General features: G+C 52.5%; 1 protein-coding gene across 2 annotated transcripts in view; it reads left to right on the plus strand.

The window, feature by feature from the left end:
- Positions 1–2,137: 2,137 nt before the first annotated feature.
- Positions 2,138–15,522, plus strand: part of Scn4a (sodium voltage-gated channel alpha subunit 4) — a 29,507-nt gene continuing 16,122 nt past the window's right edge. For both annotated transcript variants that reach the window (XM_090351612.1, XM_090351613.1), the window contains exons 1-13: positions 2,138–2,410; positions 2,499–2,617; positions 2,747–2,836; positions 3,099–3,227; positions 3,593–3,684; positions 5,318–5,629; positions 6,019–6,082; positions 6,276–6,417; positions 7,853–8,062; positions 9,393–9,546; positions 11,325–11,563; positions 13,168–13,341; positions 14,541–14,897. In XM_090351612.1, the coding sequence (XP_090207738.1) occupies positions 2,138–2,410; positions 2,499–2,617; positions 2,747–2,836; positions 3,099–3,227; positions 3,593–3,684; positions 5,318–5,629; positions 6,019–6,082; positions 6,276–6,417; positions 7,853–8,062; positions 9,393–9,546; positions 11,325–11,563; positions 13,168–13,341; positions 14,541–14,897 (2,355 nt within the window). The remainder of the gene's footprint in view (positions 2,411–2,498; positions 2,618–2,746; positions 2,837–3,098; positions 3,228–3,592; positions 3,685–5,317; positions 5,630–6,018; positions 6,083–6,275; positions 6,418–7,852; positions 8,063–9,392; positions 9,547–11,324; positions 11,564–13,167; positions 13,342–14,540; positions 14,898–15,522) is intronic.

The raw sequence follows: 15,522 nt of genomic DNA on the forward strand, positions 1-15,522 counted from the left end.
CCTAGCATGCACGAAGACCCAGGTTCGATTCCTTGGTACCACACACTTAGAAAAGGCTGGAAGTGGTGCTATGGCTCAAGTAGTAGAGCTCTAGCCTTCAGAAAATACCCAAGGACAGTGCTCTGCCCATGAGCAAAAGCTCAGGATTGGCAAAAAGGAGGAGGAGGAGGAGAAGGAGGAGGAAGAGGAGGAGGAGGATGAGGAGGAGGAGGAGGAGGAGGAGGAGGAAGACAGGAGCAGTATGGGCTGCTCAAGGGATCTGCTGAGAAGAAGCCTTTAGGTGTATCCCTAGAAGTCTTGTGACTAAGGTGACATGGCTGGTGGGGGGCGGGGGCTGGGTTGGAGCAGACTGGCTCTGTGGGTGATGATTTTCCAGAGCAGTGCCAGGATCTCGTATAGAGCCAGAGCAGGAAGAGCTAGGCAATCTGTTGCCAAGTGGAGACTGTGAAGTGGATGAGTCCCGCCAAGGCTGTCCGGCAGGCCAATGACCCTGTGTGATGCAAGCAGATGTGAGGGTGCGGAGGGGGGGAGGGGTGATAACGAGCAAGGTGGTGAGGACCCGAGGGAGGGGGCACCCATGTACACATACACCTCCTCACAGGATGGGGTGGAGGAGCAGCTGGGGAACACGGTGGGCAGGAATAAGCAGAGTCATCCTTTAGAAACACAACTCCCTGGGGGCTGGCAAGGAGCAGCTGGAGAGCCAGGCACGGGGCGTAGCCAGCTCTGTCCAATGGCCCTGGCCTCTCCCTGGCATCTTCCCCATTTGTTGATCAAGCCTGAAGAGGATGCCTGCTGGCCTGGGACAAGGACATGGCTGCAGAGCCTGGGCCTGGGAAAGAGCTACATGCAGTGTGGCTCTGGGGGGCTCTGGAGGAGCGAGTGCTCTAGGGTCCATGCACATGGACCTTGGGTGGTCTTTGTATGCCCGCCTGCTGATGTGGCAGGTATGTGGTTCTGGCTTAAATGCTTCCCTAGAACAGTAAGTAACCAGCACTGTGCTTCCACAGAGACCAGGAGAAGCCCACGGACAGGTCCAGAGCGAGTCTACCCAGTGCTCACAGGCCCAGTGTTTCCCCTGACTGTGCGTAGACCACCAGCAAAAGCAGTCTGTCCCCAGGAGCTCTAGCCCTGTCCCCGCCAGAGCTGTCCATCTCCTTGTCCCTATGACCTTACCTATGCGTCTTCCTCTTTCTCCCTAGCACCCCTGGCTCTGCTGTTACTGCCCCACGTGCATACACCCCTGCTCTTCCTCTGCAGCTCCACAGACCAGGGGTTTGAATCCCACAGGGGTTGGGGAGAGGGGGAGGGTGTGGAGCTGTCGGGACCGTGTGCAAGACCTTGGGACCTTTTCTTATTCCTTCACCCTACCCAATGTTAAGCACTGAAGATCAGGAAGGGGACTCCATACCCCAGCTCCTCCTTTTCCTTTCCTTCTAGACCAGAGAGAGTAAATATAAGCACAGGTGCTATACCTGATTAGTCCAGCTGTAGCAGACTGCACCAACCAATCACAACACATTCTGTGTGTGTGTGTGTGTGTGTGTGTGTGTGTGTGTGTGTGTGTGTGTGTGCAAGCAGTCTAGCTAAGACCTCTTTACTCACATCTCCAGGAAGCCAGAATCAACTGATCCATGTGGCTGCCTCCAAGATGGAGTCCATACCCCAGGGGCACTTCAGGTTGCTCTCACCAGGCTCTTATCCTGGCCCATTCATCCAGAGGATGACGTGGACACAGCCAACTTGGTTCTCCATCTTATTCCCACAGGCCAAAGCCACGTTGCCAGAGCTTGAGCCCAGGCACATCAGCCCCCAATCCCCAAGGCCGCACCCGTGTGCGGTGATTTCTCAGGACGGAGCACTGCACGGCTTGGGAGAATGCAGTGTAAGGCCTCGGGGTGATGCCCTGCACTCAGCTCCTTTACAGCAGCAGGATCACCCCCACCCTGCAGCAGGTGCTTCTTCTGGTGCCAACAGAGCCCACTCCCCCACCTCCCTGGCCCTGCCCCTGGGCAGGTAGGAGGTAAGGAGTGGACATCAGGCCCAGGGCAGAGTGACCACGTGGGACCCTAGGACTGCAGGCAGCAGCTGTTCAGCTGCCCACCAACCAACTGGTCCCTGAGTCCAGAATGCAAGAATGGCTAGCACATCTCTGCCCAACCTGGTGCCCATTGGCCCCGATTGCTTACGCCCCTTCACCCGGGAGTCCCTGGCAGCCATAGAACAGAGGGCAGTGGAGGAGGAGGCCCGGCTGCAGCGGAACAAGCAGATGGAGATAGAGGAGGTGGAGCGGAAGCCACGCAGTGACCTGGAAGCGGGCAAGAACCTGCCTCTCATCTACGGGGACCCCCCACCGGAAGTCATCGGTATCCCCCTGGAGGACCTGGACCCCTACTACAGTTACAAAAAGGTCTGGGACTGGAAGGGCTCCCTCTTGTCTGTCTGTCATCCACCTGTCTGTCTGTCCCTGGGCCTCATAGGCCTTCTCCTCCTCTCAGACCTTCATCGTGCTCAACAAGGGCAAATCCATCTTCCGTTTCTCTGCCACACCTGCCCTCTACATCCTGAGCCCCTTCAGCATCGTCAGGCGTGTCGCCATCAAGGTGCTCATCCACTCATATCCTTCCAGAGTGGGAGAGAGGGGAGGTGTGGGTAGGGTGGTGCTGGACATTCTCGCCCTGGGGACCCTCTGTCCTCCTCCTCCCTTCCCCCGCAGCCCCCTTACTTTTCCTTGACCCACCTCTACGCTGTTCAGCATGTTCATCATGATCACCATCTTGACCAACTGTGTGTTCATGACCATGAGTAACCCACCGCCCTGGTCCAAGGACGTGGAGTAAGTGACCCCTCCCCAAGCCCCGCCCCCGCCCTGGGTCACTGCCCAATCAGGTGTCTACACCTGGGAATTATCAGTCCTGTGTGGTCACACCTTAACTCCCTGGGGGAGGGGGAGGCCCGCTGTCACCCTGTCACCCTCACTAATGCCCTCCGCTCCTGAGTGTGTATTTTTTATTTCATCTGTGGCCATCCACGATGACTGTGACTGGCACACAAACCCCGGGCCAGGTGACATGCCTGGCTGGCCTTCTCCTCTCCAGGTACACCTTCACAGGGATCTACACGTTTGAGTCCCTCATCAAGATGCTAGCCCGAGGCTTCTGCATCGACGACTTCACATTCCTGCGGGACCCCTGGAACTGGCTGGACTTCAGTGTCATCATGATGGCGTGAGCGGGGACCCATGGGCATCCTGAGCCCTCGAGTGGGCGGGGAGTGGGAGAGAAAGAGGCCAAAGAAGGCAGCTGACCTGGCCAGCTCCTTACAATGGTGGACGTCAAGGCCCCTGGCCAGGTGCAAAGTGAGCGATGCTCAAGTTCTAGCTCAGAGGCTATGCTGATGTCCAGTGCCCTGGACGAGTTGGGCTGCCCTCATGATGGCCACTGCGTGGGGCTTTCTGTGTCTGCCCTCCCCCTTGCCCTCCTTTGCTAACCTCAATGACAAGGAGCTCTTGGAATCTTCATTCAGGGTCTCCTTCTGGGAGCCCCAGGGCCCACCAGATGCTGACCCAGCCCCAACCCCACTCCTCACCCAGGTATCTGACGGAGTTCGTGGACCTGGGCAACATCTCAGCCCTGAGAACTTTCCGGGTACTGCGGGCCCTGAAAACCATCACTGTCATCCCAGGTACTGGGGCTGCAGGGCCTCTCTTCTGGCCATAAGGCCTTTCACTAGGCCCACCTGGCTCAGAGGCTTCTGTTCTGTAACATGCACACCACCGCCTTGGCAGGGTGGTCCACTATGGCAGGAGGCTATGGCAGGAGGCTGAGCACTTAAGAGGCAGGATGGCAAAGTGGGCAAGTGCAAGCTCTCGAGTCACACTGGTTGGGTTCAGTTCTCCCCTTTATCACTTCCTAACATTGGCCTTAGGAAGTAGTTTAGCCTGCTGTGCCTCCCTCAGTTTCTTTTTCTTTCTTTTCTTTTCTTTTTTTTTTTTTTTGCGGGGGGGGGGAGTCCTGGGCTTGAGCTCAGGGCCTGAGCACTGCCCTTGGACTTTCTCAAGGCTAGAGCTCTACCACTTGAGCCACAGCGCCACTTCCGGCTTTTTTCTGTGTATGTGGTACCAAGGAATCAAACCCAGGTCTTTGTGGATGCTAGGCAAGCACTCTACCACTAGGCCACTCTCCCGGCCCCAGCCTCAGTTCCTTTAACAGTAACACTGGGTTGTTATGAGACTGGCTGGGTTGGTAGAGGACTGGTTGCCTTATTATTTATGAGGGGCTTAGAATAGCCCCTGCCCCACAGGGTATGGTATTAAAGTTGTGTTAAAGGAAAATAGACAAGATTGGGCACAGCAGAGGACTCCTGAGAGAAAGACGCCAAGAAATTAATGAGGGGATATCCCAGGCTTGAGGATGCAGTGAGGAACACACCTCCTCCAGTCCCTAACCCCGAGGGCAGAGCAATTCCCAGGTCTCACAGCAAGAAGCATAACACACACTGGCCACCAGTGGCTTACCCAGATACACAGGAGGCTGAGATCTGAGAATGGCAGTTCAAAGCCAGCAGAAGTAGGAAAGTCCATGAGACCCGTATCTATCTCCAATTAACCACAAAAGAACCAGAAGCAAAGGTGTGGCTCAAGTGGTAGAACACCAGCCTTGAGCAAAAGAAATGTAAAAGTATGAGGACTTGAGTTTAAAACCCACTGCGCTCATGCGCACGTGCACATGCGCGCGCGCATGCGCGCGTGCACACACACACACACACACACACACACACACACACACACACACACAAATCAGTCAGAGTGACCCCTACTGCTCTCTAGGCATTATTAGACTATATAAGAAAACACTATTGTCATCATTGCTGAGAAAAGACAGCATGCAAGTTTTTGTTTAATGCTGCAGGAATTCTCAGAGCCTTTGAAAGGATTATCTACATAATGACCAAGAGTCAGACTATAGGACACAACCCCTCGCCCCCTGAAGAGTGCAGTTTAGAAGAAGAATTTCCTATGGAGCACATGTTAGGGGTACTAGCCTAGTGACATTTATTAGGCTCCTCCTCTATGGTCTCAGTTCAGCCACAGCTCAGGGAGCCCTCGAGTTCATTCACTTCATGGCTGAGATTCGGTGGCAATGCCGCAGCTCCCCATGGAGGATGTGCTCAGAGAAAGATGGGGTTCATTGGATAAGACTCTGGGGAAGAGGTGGTGCCCAGGAGGCCAAGTGTTGGAGAGGGGGTAGGCAAAGGCTTGGCAGAGGCCTTCGGGTGGGGGTCCACTGTAGCGCCTCCCTCTCCTCTCCATGGTCAGGGCTGAAGACCATTGTGGGGGCCCTGATCCAGTCGGTGAAAAAGCTGTCGGACGTGATGATCCTCACCGTCTTTTGCCTAAGTGTCTTCGCCCTGGTGGGACTGCAGCTGTTCATGGGGAACCTTCGTCAGAAGTGCGTGCGCTGGCCCCCACCCTTCAACGACACCAATACCACCACGTGGTACGGGAATGACACCTGGTACAATGACACGTGGTATGGCAACGACACATGGTACAATGACTCGTGGTATGGCAATGAGAGCTGGGCCAGCAGCTCTACTTTTGACTGGGATGCCTACATCAGTGATGAAGGTAAGATAACAGAGGCAAATACGGGGAGGCCCAGCTTGGGTACCTGTGGCTCATACCTGTAACCCTAGCAACTCAGGATGCTGAGATCTGAGAATTGCAATTCAAAGCCAGCCGGGGAACTTAAATCTATGGAACTCTTATCTCCAGTTAACCACCAGCAAACCGGAGGTGGCGTTGTGTCTCAATGTGGTAGAGCAGTAGCCTTGAGCTGTCCTTGACCAAAAAAAAAGTGGGGGGGACAGCCCCCTCCAGGGAGTTGGGGTGTGTGTGTGTGTGTGTGTGTGTGTGTGTGTGACACACATAGACTTGTCCACAGGGAGCACAGTGGGTGCGTGTGTTCAAAGTGTGTCCATGTAGGTGACATCCCTTCTTCATGACCTCTCCCAAAGGGAACTTCTATTTCCTGGAAGGTTCCAATGATGCCCTGCTCTGTGGCAATAGCAGTGATGCTGGGTGAGTGATGCTGGAGGGGGAGCCCCAGGAGTCCTGTGGGGGGGCAATGATCTGGGGTGAATGGAGACATAAAGAAACCCCATGGGCATGGATGTCAGACCTTGCTTAGGAAGCACAGACAAGGCTAAGGGATCTTTTTCCTTTGGGGTCTTCCATCTGTCCTCCTCCCTAAAGCTGGTTACCCTTCCCCTAGGCACTGCCCTGAGGGATATGAATGCATTAAGGCTGGCCGGAACCCCAACTATGGCTACACCAGCTACGACACCTTCAGCTGGGCCTTCCTGGCTCTCTTCCGTCTCATGACCCAGGACTACTGGGAGAACCTCTTCCAACTGGTACCATTGCCCACAACCTGCCCTCAGCACTACGGCCTCATCCCTCCATCCCTGGTGCTTTGCCAGGGCCTCACAGTGTCTGCCCCGATGTGGTCCAGTCCTCACCACGGCCAAGGCCACAGCCTTGTGAGACCCCTTCAGTGCCCATGGGGCTTTTGGAGTCTCAACACTGAACACTTGGCCAGAGTCAAGTCACAGCTCAGCTTTCCTCCCTCCCTAACCTCTGCTTTCCAAGCTGAGATCTGGGCCTGGTCTTGGAGGCTCAGGTTAGATGCTGCCAGGCTTCTCCAAGCCCGGGGAACAGCATAGAAACTGAACTCTGCCCCTATGTAGTTACAGACTTGTGTATGTGCAGGCGCCACCTCTGCAGACTCAACCAAGCTCATATATATATATATATATATTCACACACACACACAATACTTGTACTTAAACAGACATTTTAGGGGGTCATTATTCCTTAAGTAACAGAACATAGTAACATCTACGTACTAGATATTGTAAGACATCTTGAGCTGGTTTAAAGTATAGGAAGGATGGTCCTAGGTGAGGTGCAGTGATTACATCAAGTATGTAAGGAATTTAAACTCCAGCAGATTGGGTACTCCTAGGGCTTTGGTAATCAATCTCTATAGATACTGAGGAATGCCTATATTTAATGTTTGCGGTTTGCTGGGTAGAAGGATCAAGTTGGAGTAATGGTATCTTCTATTCTCTGGCAATGTCTTAGTGGATGTTGAGCTGGGTGCTGGTGGCTGGCACCTGGAATCCTGGCAGCTCGGGAGGCTGAGATTTGAGGCTTTTGGTTCAAAATCAGTCCAGGCAGACATACCTGAGATTTAGCTCCAATTAGCCAGCAAATAGGTGAAGTGGATGTATGGCTCAAGAGGGAAAGTGATAGCCTTGAATGAAACAGCTAAGGGAGAGTGGAGGTTCTGAGTTCAAGTCCCAGTACAACACACACACACACACACACACACACACACACACACACACACACACACACACACACATTGATTTTAGCAATAGCAATGCTAATAATAGCTACAGTTTGTTGCGTGCTTTTTAGGTACCTAACTCCATGACAGAATGAGGATTCAAGGGTATGAGGATGCATGCTTAAAAATCTCAGCACTTGGGAATTAGACAGAGAAGAATCAAAAGTTAAGACCAGCCTGGACTACACAGTGGGACAAAACAAACCTCGCCTCTAAGCCAAAGCCCACCATTGTCGGTGCTCGATGTCTGCCTGGGGTCCTCCCGGCTATTGATCAGGAATGCCTGGATCTGATGTGTATTTTGTGTCTGAGGATGGCCATTTCCTGTCTCAATGGCCCTCAAATCCCCAGGTTCTGCTTGCCTGTCTGGGCATCGGGTGTGTGGAGAGGGCCGTGGGTACCAAGAGACCCCATCTCTCTTTCTTTCCCACCTTCAGACCCTTCGAGCAGCTGGCAAGACCTACATGATCTTCTTTGTGGTCATTATCTTCCTGGGCTCCTTCTACCTCATCAATCTGATCCTGGCAGTGGTGGCCATGGCTTATGCAGAGCAGAATGAGGCCACCCTGGCTGAGGACCAGGAGAAGGAGGAAGAGTTTCAGCAGATGCTTGAGAAATTCAAAAAGCACCAGGAAGAGCTGGAGAAGGTATGGGTGCTGTCATAATAATCCAGGGGTTCCCCTGCCCCCAGCATGGGCTACTTGGCTTTTGGCTGAGGTACGGGGCAGGACGGAGGGGTTATGAAACAAGAGGGGCAGAACCAGGCTGGGAGCTTTAGTGAAATGATTGCCATCCAGACAAGAGCAAGAATATTTTTCTTCTCCTTGCCTCAGTTTCCCCACCTATAACAAGGAATCCAGAGTAATAAAATCTGAAGCTTCCTCCAACTCAAAGACAGAGCAGAAAGCTCCTTTTGGGGTCTGTTCTGGGGTATGGAAAGATTCCCATTTGTAACTGGGAATAGTTGCCATTTTCTTTTCTTTTCTTTTGCTGGGGCTTGAACTCAGGACTTGGGTGCTCTCCTTGTGCCTCTTTGTGCTCAAGGCTAGTACTCTACCACTTGAGCCACAGTGCCACTTTCAACCTTTTCTTTTTTGTCAGTCCTGGGACTTGAACTCTCAGCCTGGGCACTGTCCCTGAGCTCTTCAGCTCAAGGCTACCACCCTACCCAACTTTCTCCCTTTTTAAGAGTCTCATGGACTTTTTTTCATGCCCAGGCTGGCTTCAAACCATGATCCTCATATCTCAACCTCCTGAGTAGCTAGTATTACAAGCTCATTTTCTTATTATCTCATGAAGAATGGAATCCATTCAGATAAATTGTGTGTGTGTGTGTGTATGTGTGTGTGTGTGTCCCAGTTCAGTCTCATGTTCTCCTTTAGCTTAATCCCTAAAGACCTGCACTGTACCACTTGAGCCACAATTCTACTTCCAGTTTTATGCTGCTGAATTGGAGACAAGTGTTTCATGGGCTTTCCAATTCAGGCTGACCTCCAACTGCAATCCTCAGATTTCAGCCTCCTGAAATCTGCCACCAGCACCTGGCTTTCATCTGGAGTGTAGAGTTGAGGGACTTCAGGGGTGATGGTCCTGCTTACCATCCCCACTCCCATCAAGATTAACTCTTCCTTGGGCCGGGAGTTTGGCCTAGTGGTAGAGTGCTTGCCTAGCATGCATGAAAACCCGGGTTCGAGTCCTTAGTACCCTATACATAGAAAAATCCGGAAATGGTGCTGTAGCTCAAATGGCAGAGTGCTATCCTTGAGGAAAAAGCCCAAGGACAGTATTCAGGCCCTGAGTTCAAACCCCAGGACTGGCAAAAAAAAAAAAGTTAACCCTTCTGCCACCTATACCAGTTTTGGCCCAGCCAGGAAGGGCTGTCATCCTAAGGAATCAGTAAGAGCCTCTGAAAGTTAGTGACTCCATCTGCCTGTCTCAGAGCTGGACTCACCGCCCATCCCCCTCACCGGTCTCCAGGCCAAGGCTGCCCAGGCTCTGGAAGGTGGAGAGGGAGATGAGAATCAGGCCCACATCAAAGACTGCAATGGCAGCCTGGACACATCAGCAGGGGAGAAGAGGCCCCCAAGGCACAGCTGCAGTGCAGACAGTGCCATCTCAGATGCTATGGAAGGTAAGCACCCCCCACATACACTGTCCCGCCTCCCACTTTGCCCAGTCTAACCACCAGGCTGCTCAACCTTTTGAAAAGCAGGGAGGAGCCTGGCTAGACCCAGCTTTGGGAGAGCAGTCACTTCATAGTGAAACCTAAGAAATGAGATGTGATAAATATAGTCCTGTCTCCACCTGGCCCAATTCTAGTTGCAAGGCCAGGTTAAATCAGGAACTAGGTGCTTCCGGGAAGACCTTGGGAGTTGCCAAGGCAACAGAGGACAGGCTAATAATACTAAGCAGGAAGACCAAATGTTCCGGAAACTGGGTAGCCTGCTTCAGCAGCATTCTTTGGGTAAAAATTAAAAGGTTAAAGGTTGAACTACCCAGAAAGAGTCACAGACACCCAGCCCTGTGCTATCTACAAGTCTCAGGAGGCAACTACACATACAATGCTGAGAGGATAGGTTGATGATAGATGGATGGGTGACAGATGGATGTATGGTGGACAGATGATTTGAAAATTTACTGAATGAATGGAGAGAAGGAAGGACAGAGGGAGAACAGGAAGGAAAAGAGAAGGAGGGGAAAGGTGGATGCAAAGAGGTGAAAAGGAAGGAACAAAGTCGGGAAGAGACAGAATATATAAGAAAAGGAACTCTGACCTGGAGAAGAGAGCTGGTGCCTCCCAGGCCAGCTTGCAGAATGCTGAAAGCAGGAAGTCTGGGATTCCACTGGACTTTGTGAATCCCAGGAGAGTACCTTCCTATTCGACATTGTCAGATGCATCCTGGTAACTTCCCTCCCAGAGAATGGTTCAGGGAATGGTGGACAGAGTTAGCTCAGGGGGCTCCTCATCCTTGTCCTTGCTGAAAAGTTTGGGGCCTCAGACACAGGTTGGGGGTGGGGCATCTACAATAAACAGCCTGTGGTGGGGATGAAGGGAGCTCAGAGCAACAGCGGTGGCATCCTTTGAGAGATTTGTTTTTCTAATTCCTGGGCTGGGCTGAGGTCCCACCCAAGGTCACTAAGGGGTTGCCACCACTCCAGTCCCTGTCTTTCATCTGCAAAACAGGTGGCACTAACAGTATTTGCCTAGGCCAAGGCCACGCCCATAAACACAGAGGCCAAAGGGAGGAACAGCTTCATCTCATGGCGCTTACAGAGCTCTAGTATGGCAGGAACTTGAGGTGTTTCCATAAAACCTGCCTGGAGGGAAGGGAGAATCTGGCTGGGGATATTACTAACAGTGATCCCCAGAGATCCTTCAGGGGAGGATTCAGTCTTCTCCCCAGACACTGGCCAGCAGCAGATAAAACTGGGACCCAACCTCTTGTAGTGAACTCTTGCCTTTCCCTGAGGACTCTGGGACTCAGCCAGAGACCAGCTCATGTCTCCCTGCCAGGATCTAGCCCTGGGAGGCTACAGAGGCCAAATCGGCCCAAATTTTCAGTGAGGGGCTTTGTGGGATGTAGGGCTTGGAGTAAGGCTCTGTGAGAAGATGAACCTTGAGTATCTGAGTTCTAAGGAGCTTTAGAGGGCAGAGATTCAAGGGTAGGGCAATGTGGGTGGGCTTTTGGGAGCGTTTTAGAAATGGCACTTTAAGGAGTGGAGCTTTGAGGGGTGAGGCCCCGTGAGGCATAAATTTGTAGGGGAGATGACAGTAAGGGGTGATCCTCACCCTAAGAGGCAGTACAGCTCAGAGTGGGGCTTGCTAGTGGTTGGAGGGTTGAGGTGTAGAATGCAGCGGGTGGGGCTTGGTGTGACCTCCTCCGGCGCCTGTTATCACTCCACCCCCAGAGCTGGAAGAGGCCCACCAGAAGTGCCCTCCTTGGTGGTACAAGTGCGCACACAAGGTGCTCATATGGAACTGCTGTGCCCCATGGGTGAAGTTCAAGCACATAATCCACCTGATCGTCATGGACCCCTTTGTGGACCTGGGCATCACCATCTGCATCGTACTCAACACTCTCTTCATGGCCATGGAGCATTACCCCATGACGGAGCACTTTGACAACGTGCTCTCTGTGGGCAACCTGGTAGGGAGGGGATGAGGAGGAAGGATGATGATGGCTTGGGGGCGGCATAGGAGAGGGGCAACAGAATCCAATGCAACTGTCTGGGCTCTCTGGACATCTGGGGTACTACTAGAGAGCATTTGGGGACACCCAAATTTTCCTAGCAGATAGGGGTGTGAATGGTCAGGAAGGTACCATGAGGTGATCCACAGGATATGGAGTTACGGGTTCAAGGTATTGGGGGGGGACAAGACAAGCAGAGTGAGGTTCTGGGCATCTTCAGAATTCCAAGGAGTCTGGGGCCACACCCCACAGGTGATAAGTTTCCCTACTTTCCATAGATTGTCATGGGTCTGAAAGTGACCAAGAAAGCTGGGAGTGAGAGTATATGGCTGTACATACCCAGGGCCCAAGAGGCCCAGCTTTACCCTGGATGCCCTGGAGGAAGAGTGTCCCCCCTGCTCAATTCCTCCAGCCTGGCCAGGCTGCTTCCTCCCACAGCCTTTTGCTGCTCTGCTATTGTTGACATGCTCTGATCCTCCCGCTTATCCCTGCCCATTAGAAGCATTATCACCTCATTGCCAGCCCCAGTGGAGCCTAACAAAGGGAAAAGCCGCCTCCTCCTCTTCCAGCTCTGCCCCACCCTGCCCAGTCCCCTTCTCGATTTTTTTTTCGGGATGGCAAATGAGCAAGATGCTTTCCACACCCCAGGAGAAGCAAGCTTGGGAAAACTGAGATGTGGAGCCTGGGGCAGGAGCAAGCCTGAGTGAATAGAATGAGAATGAGACCCTGGACTCCCTAGTTTTCAAGACAGGAGCATCTGTCCCTCTGAGGTGCCCAAAGCAGCTATGGCTAGTCGATCTGCATGGGTAAGAGCATGCCCTAGATTCATGACACAGCTGCCATGGTATGCACTGTGGGAAAGGCGTGCCTCTCTGTCCAATGCCTGCCCACTCTGAGCTGATGTCTGGGCACCTGCTATGGCCAGAGACAGCTTCTGGGAGGGGCCCAGTATGTGCCCAGGCAGGCTGGGGATCCAGGACAGCTGGTGCCAGGCAGGAGAGGGGCCAGGTCCAGGGAGCTTTCAGATGCTCTGCAGCCCTTGGAATTCTGTTCTAGGATTGGGGAGACAGTTTCAGCCTTCTGCTCCTTAAATTTGCCCCTTCCTTGCCTCCTGTACACGAGGAATCTGCCAGAATTTGCTAGGTCCTGGAGCTGGACTGAGAAGAGAGGTTTAGGGCACATAAGCAGAGAACCTGAACTGAGCACCTGAAACTAGGTGGCATAACTGAGATCTGGATACTCAGCTGTGAGCCTCAACTGCCTGTCTGTGGAATGAATGCAATGGCGCTGCCCAGCTAAGCACAGGGCATCAATGAGGTCACCGGGAACCAGACAGCACTTGGTGAAGGCTGGACCTAAGAAGTGAAGTAACTTGCCTGGAATCACAAGGCCAGACCTGGATGGAAATGGTTCCCAACTGTACCTACCTCTGCCAGTGGCAGGGTTTTTGCACCTGTCACTCACATACGGGCTCTTAGTCTCTCTCTGGTAGGAGTGGGCTGGGAGGCTCTAAGGCTCTGTGTCCTTAGAGGCTCTGTGACCAAGACCCATCTACTCCGCAGGTCTTCACTGGCATCTTCACAGCAGAGATGGTGCTGAAGCTGATCGCCATGGACCCCTATGAGTATTTCCAGCAGGGCTGGAACATCTTTGACAGCATCATTGTCACCCTCAGCCTGGTGGAGCTGGGCCTGGCCAATGTGCAGGGGCTGTCCGTGCTTCGCTCCTTCCGTCTGGTACGCCACATCCACAGGGCCAGAGGCTGAGCAAGGGGTAGGAGATGCCTCAGGAAGTGCCACTGCCCTGTGCAAGCCTCTTGGCCAGACAGAACTTCCCTTACCCATAAACTCAGAGAAAGAGAAAGAGAGCCCTCCTTCCTCGACCCATAGAGTTGCCATCAGGGTGTGGGGGTTGTTACTTTCACATGTAAATTCTTTCATCTGTGGAACACGTGCCCCCCCCTCTCTGTAATAGGCACTGTCCTTAATCTCTTCAGCTCAAGGCTAGTGCTCTATAACTTTGAGCCACAGCATTACTTCCAGTTTTCTGGAGATTAATTGGACGTAAAAGTCTCGTGGACTTTTGTGGCTGGGCTGGCTTTGAACCACAATCCTCAGATCTCAGCTCCTGAGTAGCTAGGATTACAGGCATGAGCCATTGGTTCCTTACTTTTTTTTTTTTTTCTCTTGCTGGTGGTGGGGCACGGGTCTATCTGGGCCTGGGTGCTGTCCCTGAGCTCTTCAGCTCAAGGCTACTACTTTACCACTTTGAGCCACAGCATCACTTCCGGTTTTCTGGTGGTTAGGTTAATTGGAGATAAGAGTCTCACAGACTTGTGTATCCAGGATGGCTTTGAACCGTGATCCTCAGATCTCAGCCTCCTGAGTAGCTAGGATTACAGGCTTGAGCCACCAACGCCAGCCTGGCTTTTTCTTTTTTTAATTTTAAATTGTAATTGTTATTGCAGAGGTGATGCACAGAGGGGTTACAGGTACGTAAGTCAGGTAATGAGTACAGTTCTCTTTGGACCATGTCACCCCTTCCCTGGATCTCTCCCAGTTTTCCTCTCCCATCCCTCAACCACAGCTTGTTTAGTTCACTTTCAACGTGGTGTCCAGTGAGCCCACATAAGGTCTTTTTTGCACCTTTTGGCCTGCCATTTCTGTCACTCCCCATCTACTCCTCCAAGATAGATAAATGAACAAACTGAGCAAAAAGAAAAGAAAACAGAAACCCCCACCCCAAACCTCTTTTCCATTTTCTTGAGTTCGTTTCCATGGCTTTTAGCAAGAGGTGGAATCCATTCAATCGTGAGGTGAACGGTGGCTTCAGGCCATTCAAAAGCGTTCTGTCTGGGGACGCTGGGGCTCCCTTGGCTGGGGGAGACGGATGATCCTCAGGCTTCATTCGCCCGGGTCCTTTCTCTGTCCGGCAGCTGCGGGTCTTCAAGCTAGCCAAGTCCTGGCCGACGCTCAACATGCTCATCAAGATCATCGGCAACTCGGTGGGGGCGCTGGGCAACCTGACGTTGGTGCTAGCCATCATTGTATTCATCTTCGCGGTGGTGGGCATGCAGCTGTTCGGCAAGAGCTACAAGGAGTGTGTGTGCAAGATCGCCGCGGACTGCACCCTGCCCCGCTGGCACATGCACGACTTCTTCCACTCCTTCCTCATCGTCTTCCGCATCCTGTGTGGGGAGTGGATCGAGACCATGTGGGACTGCATGGAGGTGGCCGGCCAGGCCATGTGTCTCACCGTCTTTCTCATGGTCATGGTCATCGGCAACCTGGTGGTGAGTGAGGCCAGCTGGCTGGCTTTTCCCCCCTCGGCCCAGAAGTGGACGCAGTGTGTCCAACTCCGCTTCTCTTTATGTCAGTCCGTCATCTAAGGGACACACGGTGTAGAACTGTTGGTGTCTGGAAATCGTCTGTCTTCTACTTCCCACCCCCACCCCCCAAATGGAATTTCAGAGGACTTTTCCCAGTGATTCTCAAATCTTAACCTGCTTAAGAATCACTAGGAGAGCTGGGTGCAGTGGCTCACGCCTGTAATCCCAGCTACTCAGGAAGCTGAGATCTGAGGGTTCAAAGCAGGAAAGTCTATGAGACTCATCTCTAATTCACAACAAAACAAAACACAAAAAAACTGGATATGATGGTACGTACTCGTACAACCCAGCTACAGTGGCATAAATAGGTGGAGGCCAGTTTGAGCAAAAGGTGAGACTCTATTTGCAACCAAAATTTAAAAGGTCTAGGGAATCACAGTTCAAGTGGTCAAGCTCTTTCCTAACAAGGACTAGTTCAAATCTCCATTGAAAACAGATTCCTGGTCCCAGAGACTCTGATATTGCAGCTCTGAGTCAAAGCCTGAGAATCTGTATTTCAGACAACTGCAAGGAGATGCTGCCACCTCTG

This window comes from Megascapheus bottae, chromosome 17 (genome assembly GCF_031878675.1).
Source record: "Megascapheus bottae isolate mThoBot1 chromosome 17, mThoBot2.hap1, whole genome shotgun sequence".
NCBI classification, from domain to species: Eukaryota; Metazoa; Chordata; class Mammalia; order Rodentia; family Geomyidae; genus Megascapheus; species Megascapheus bottae.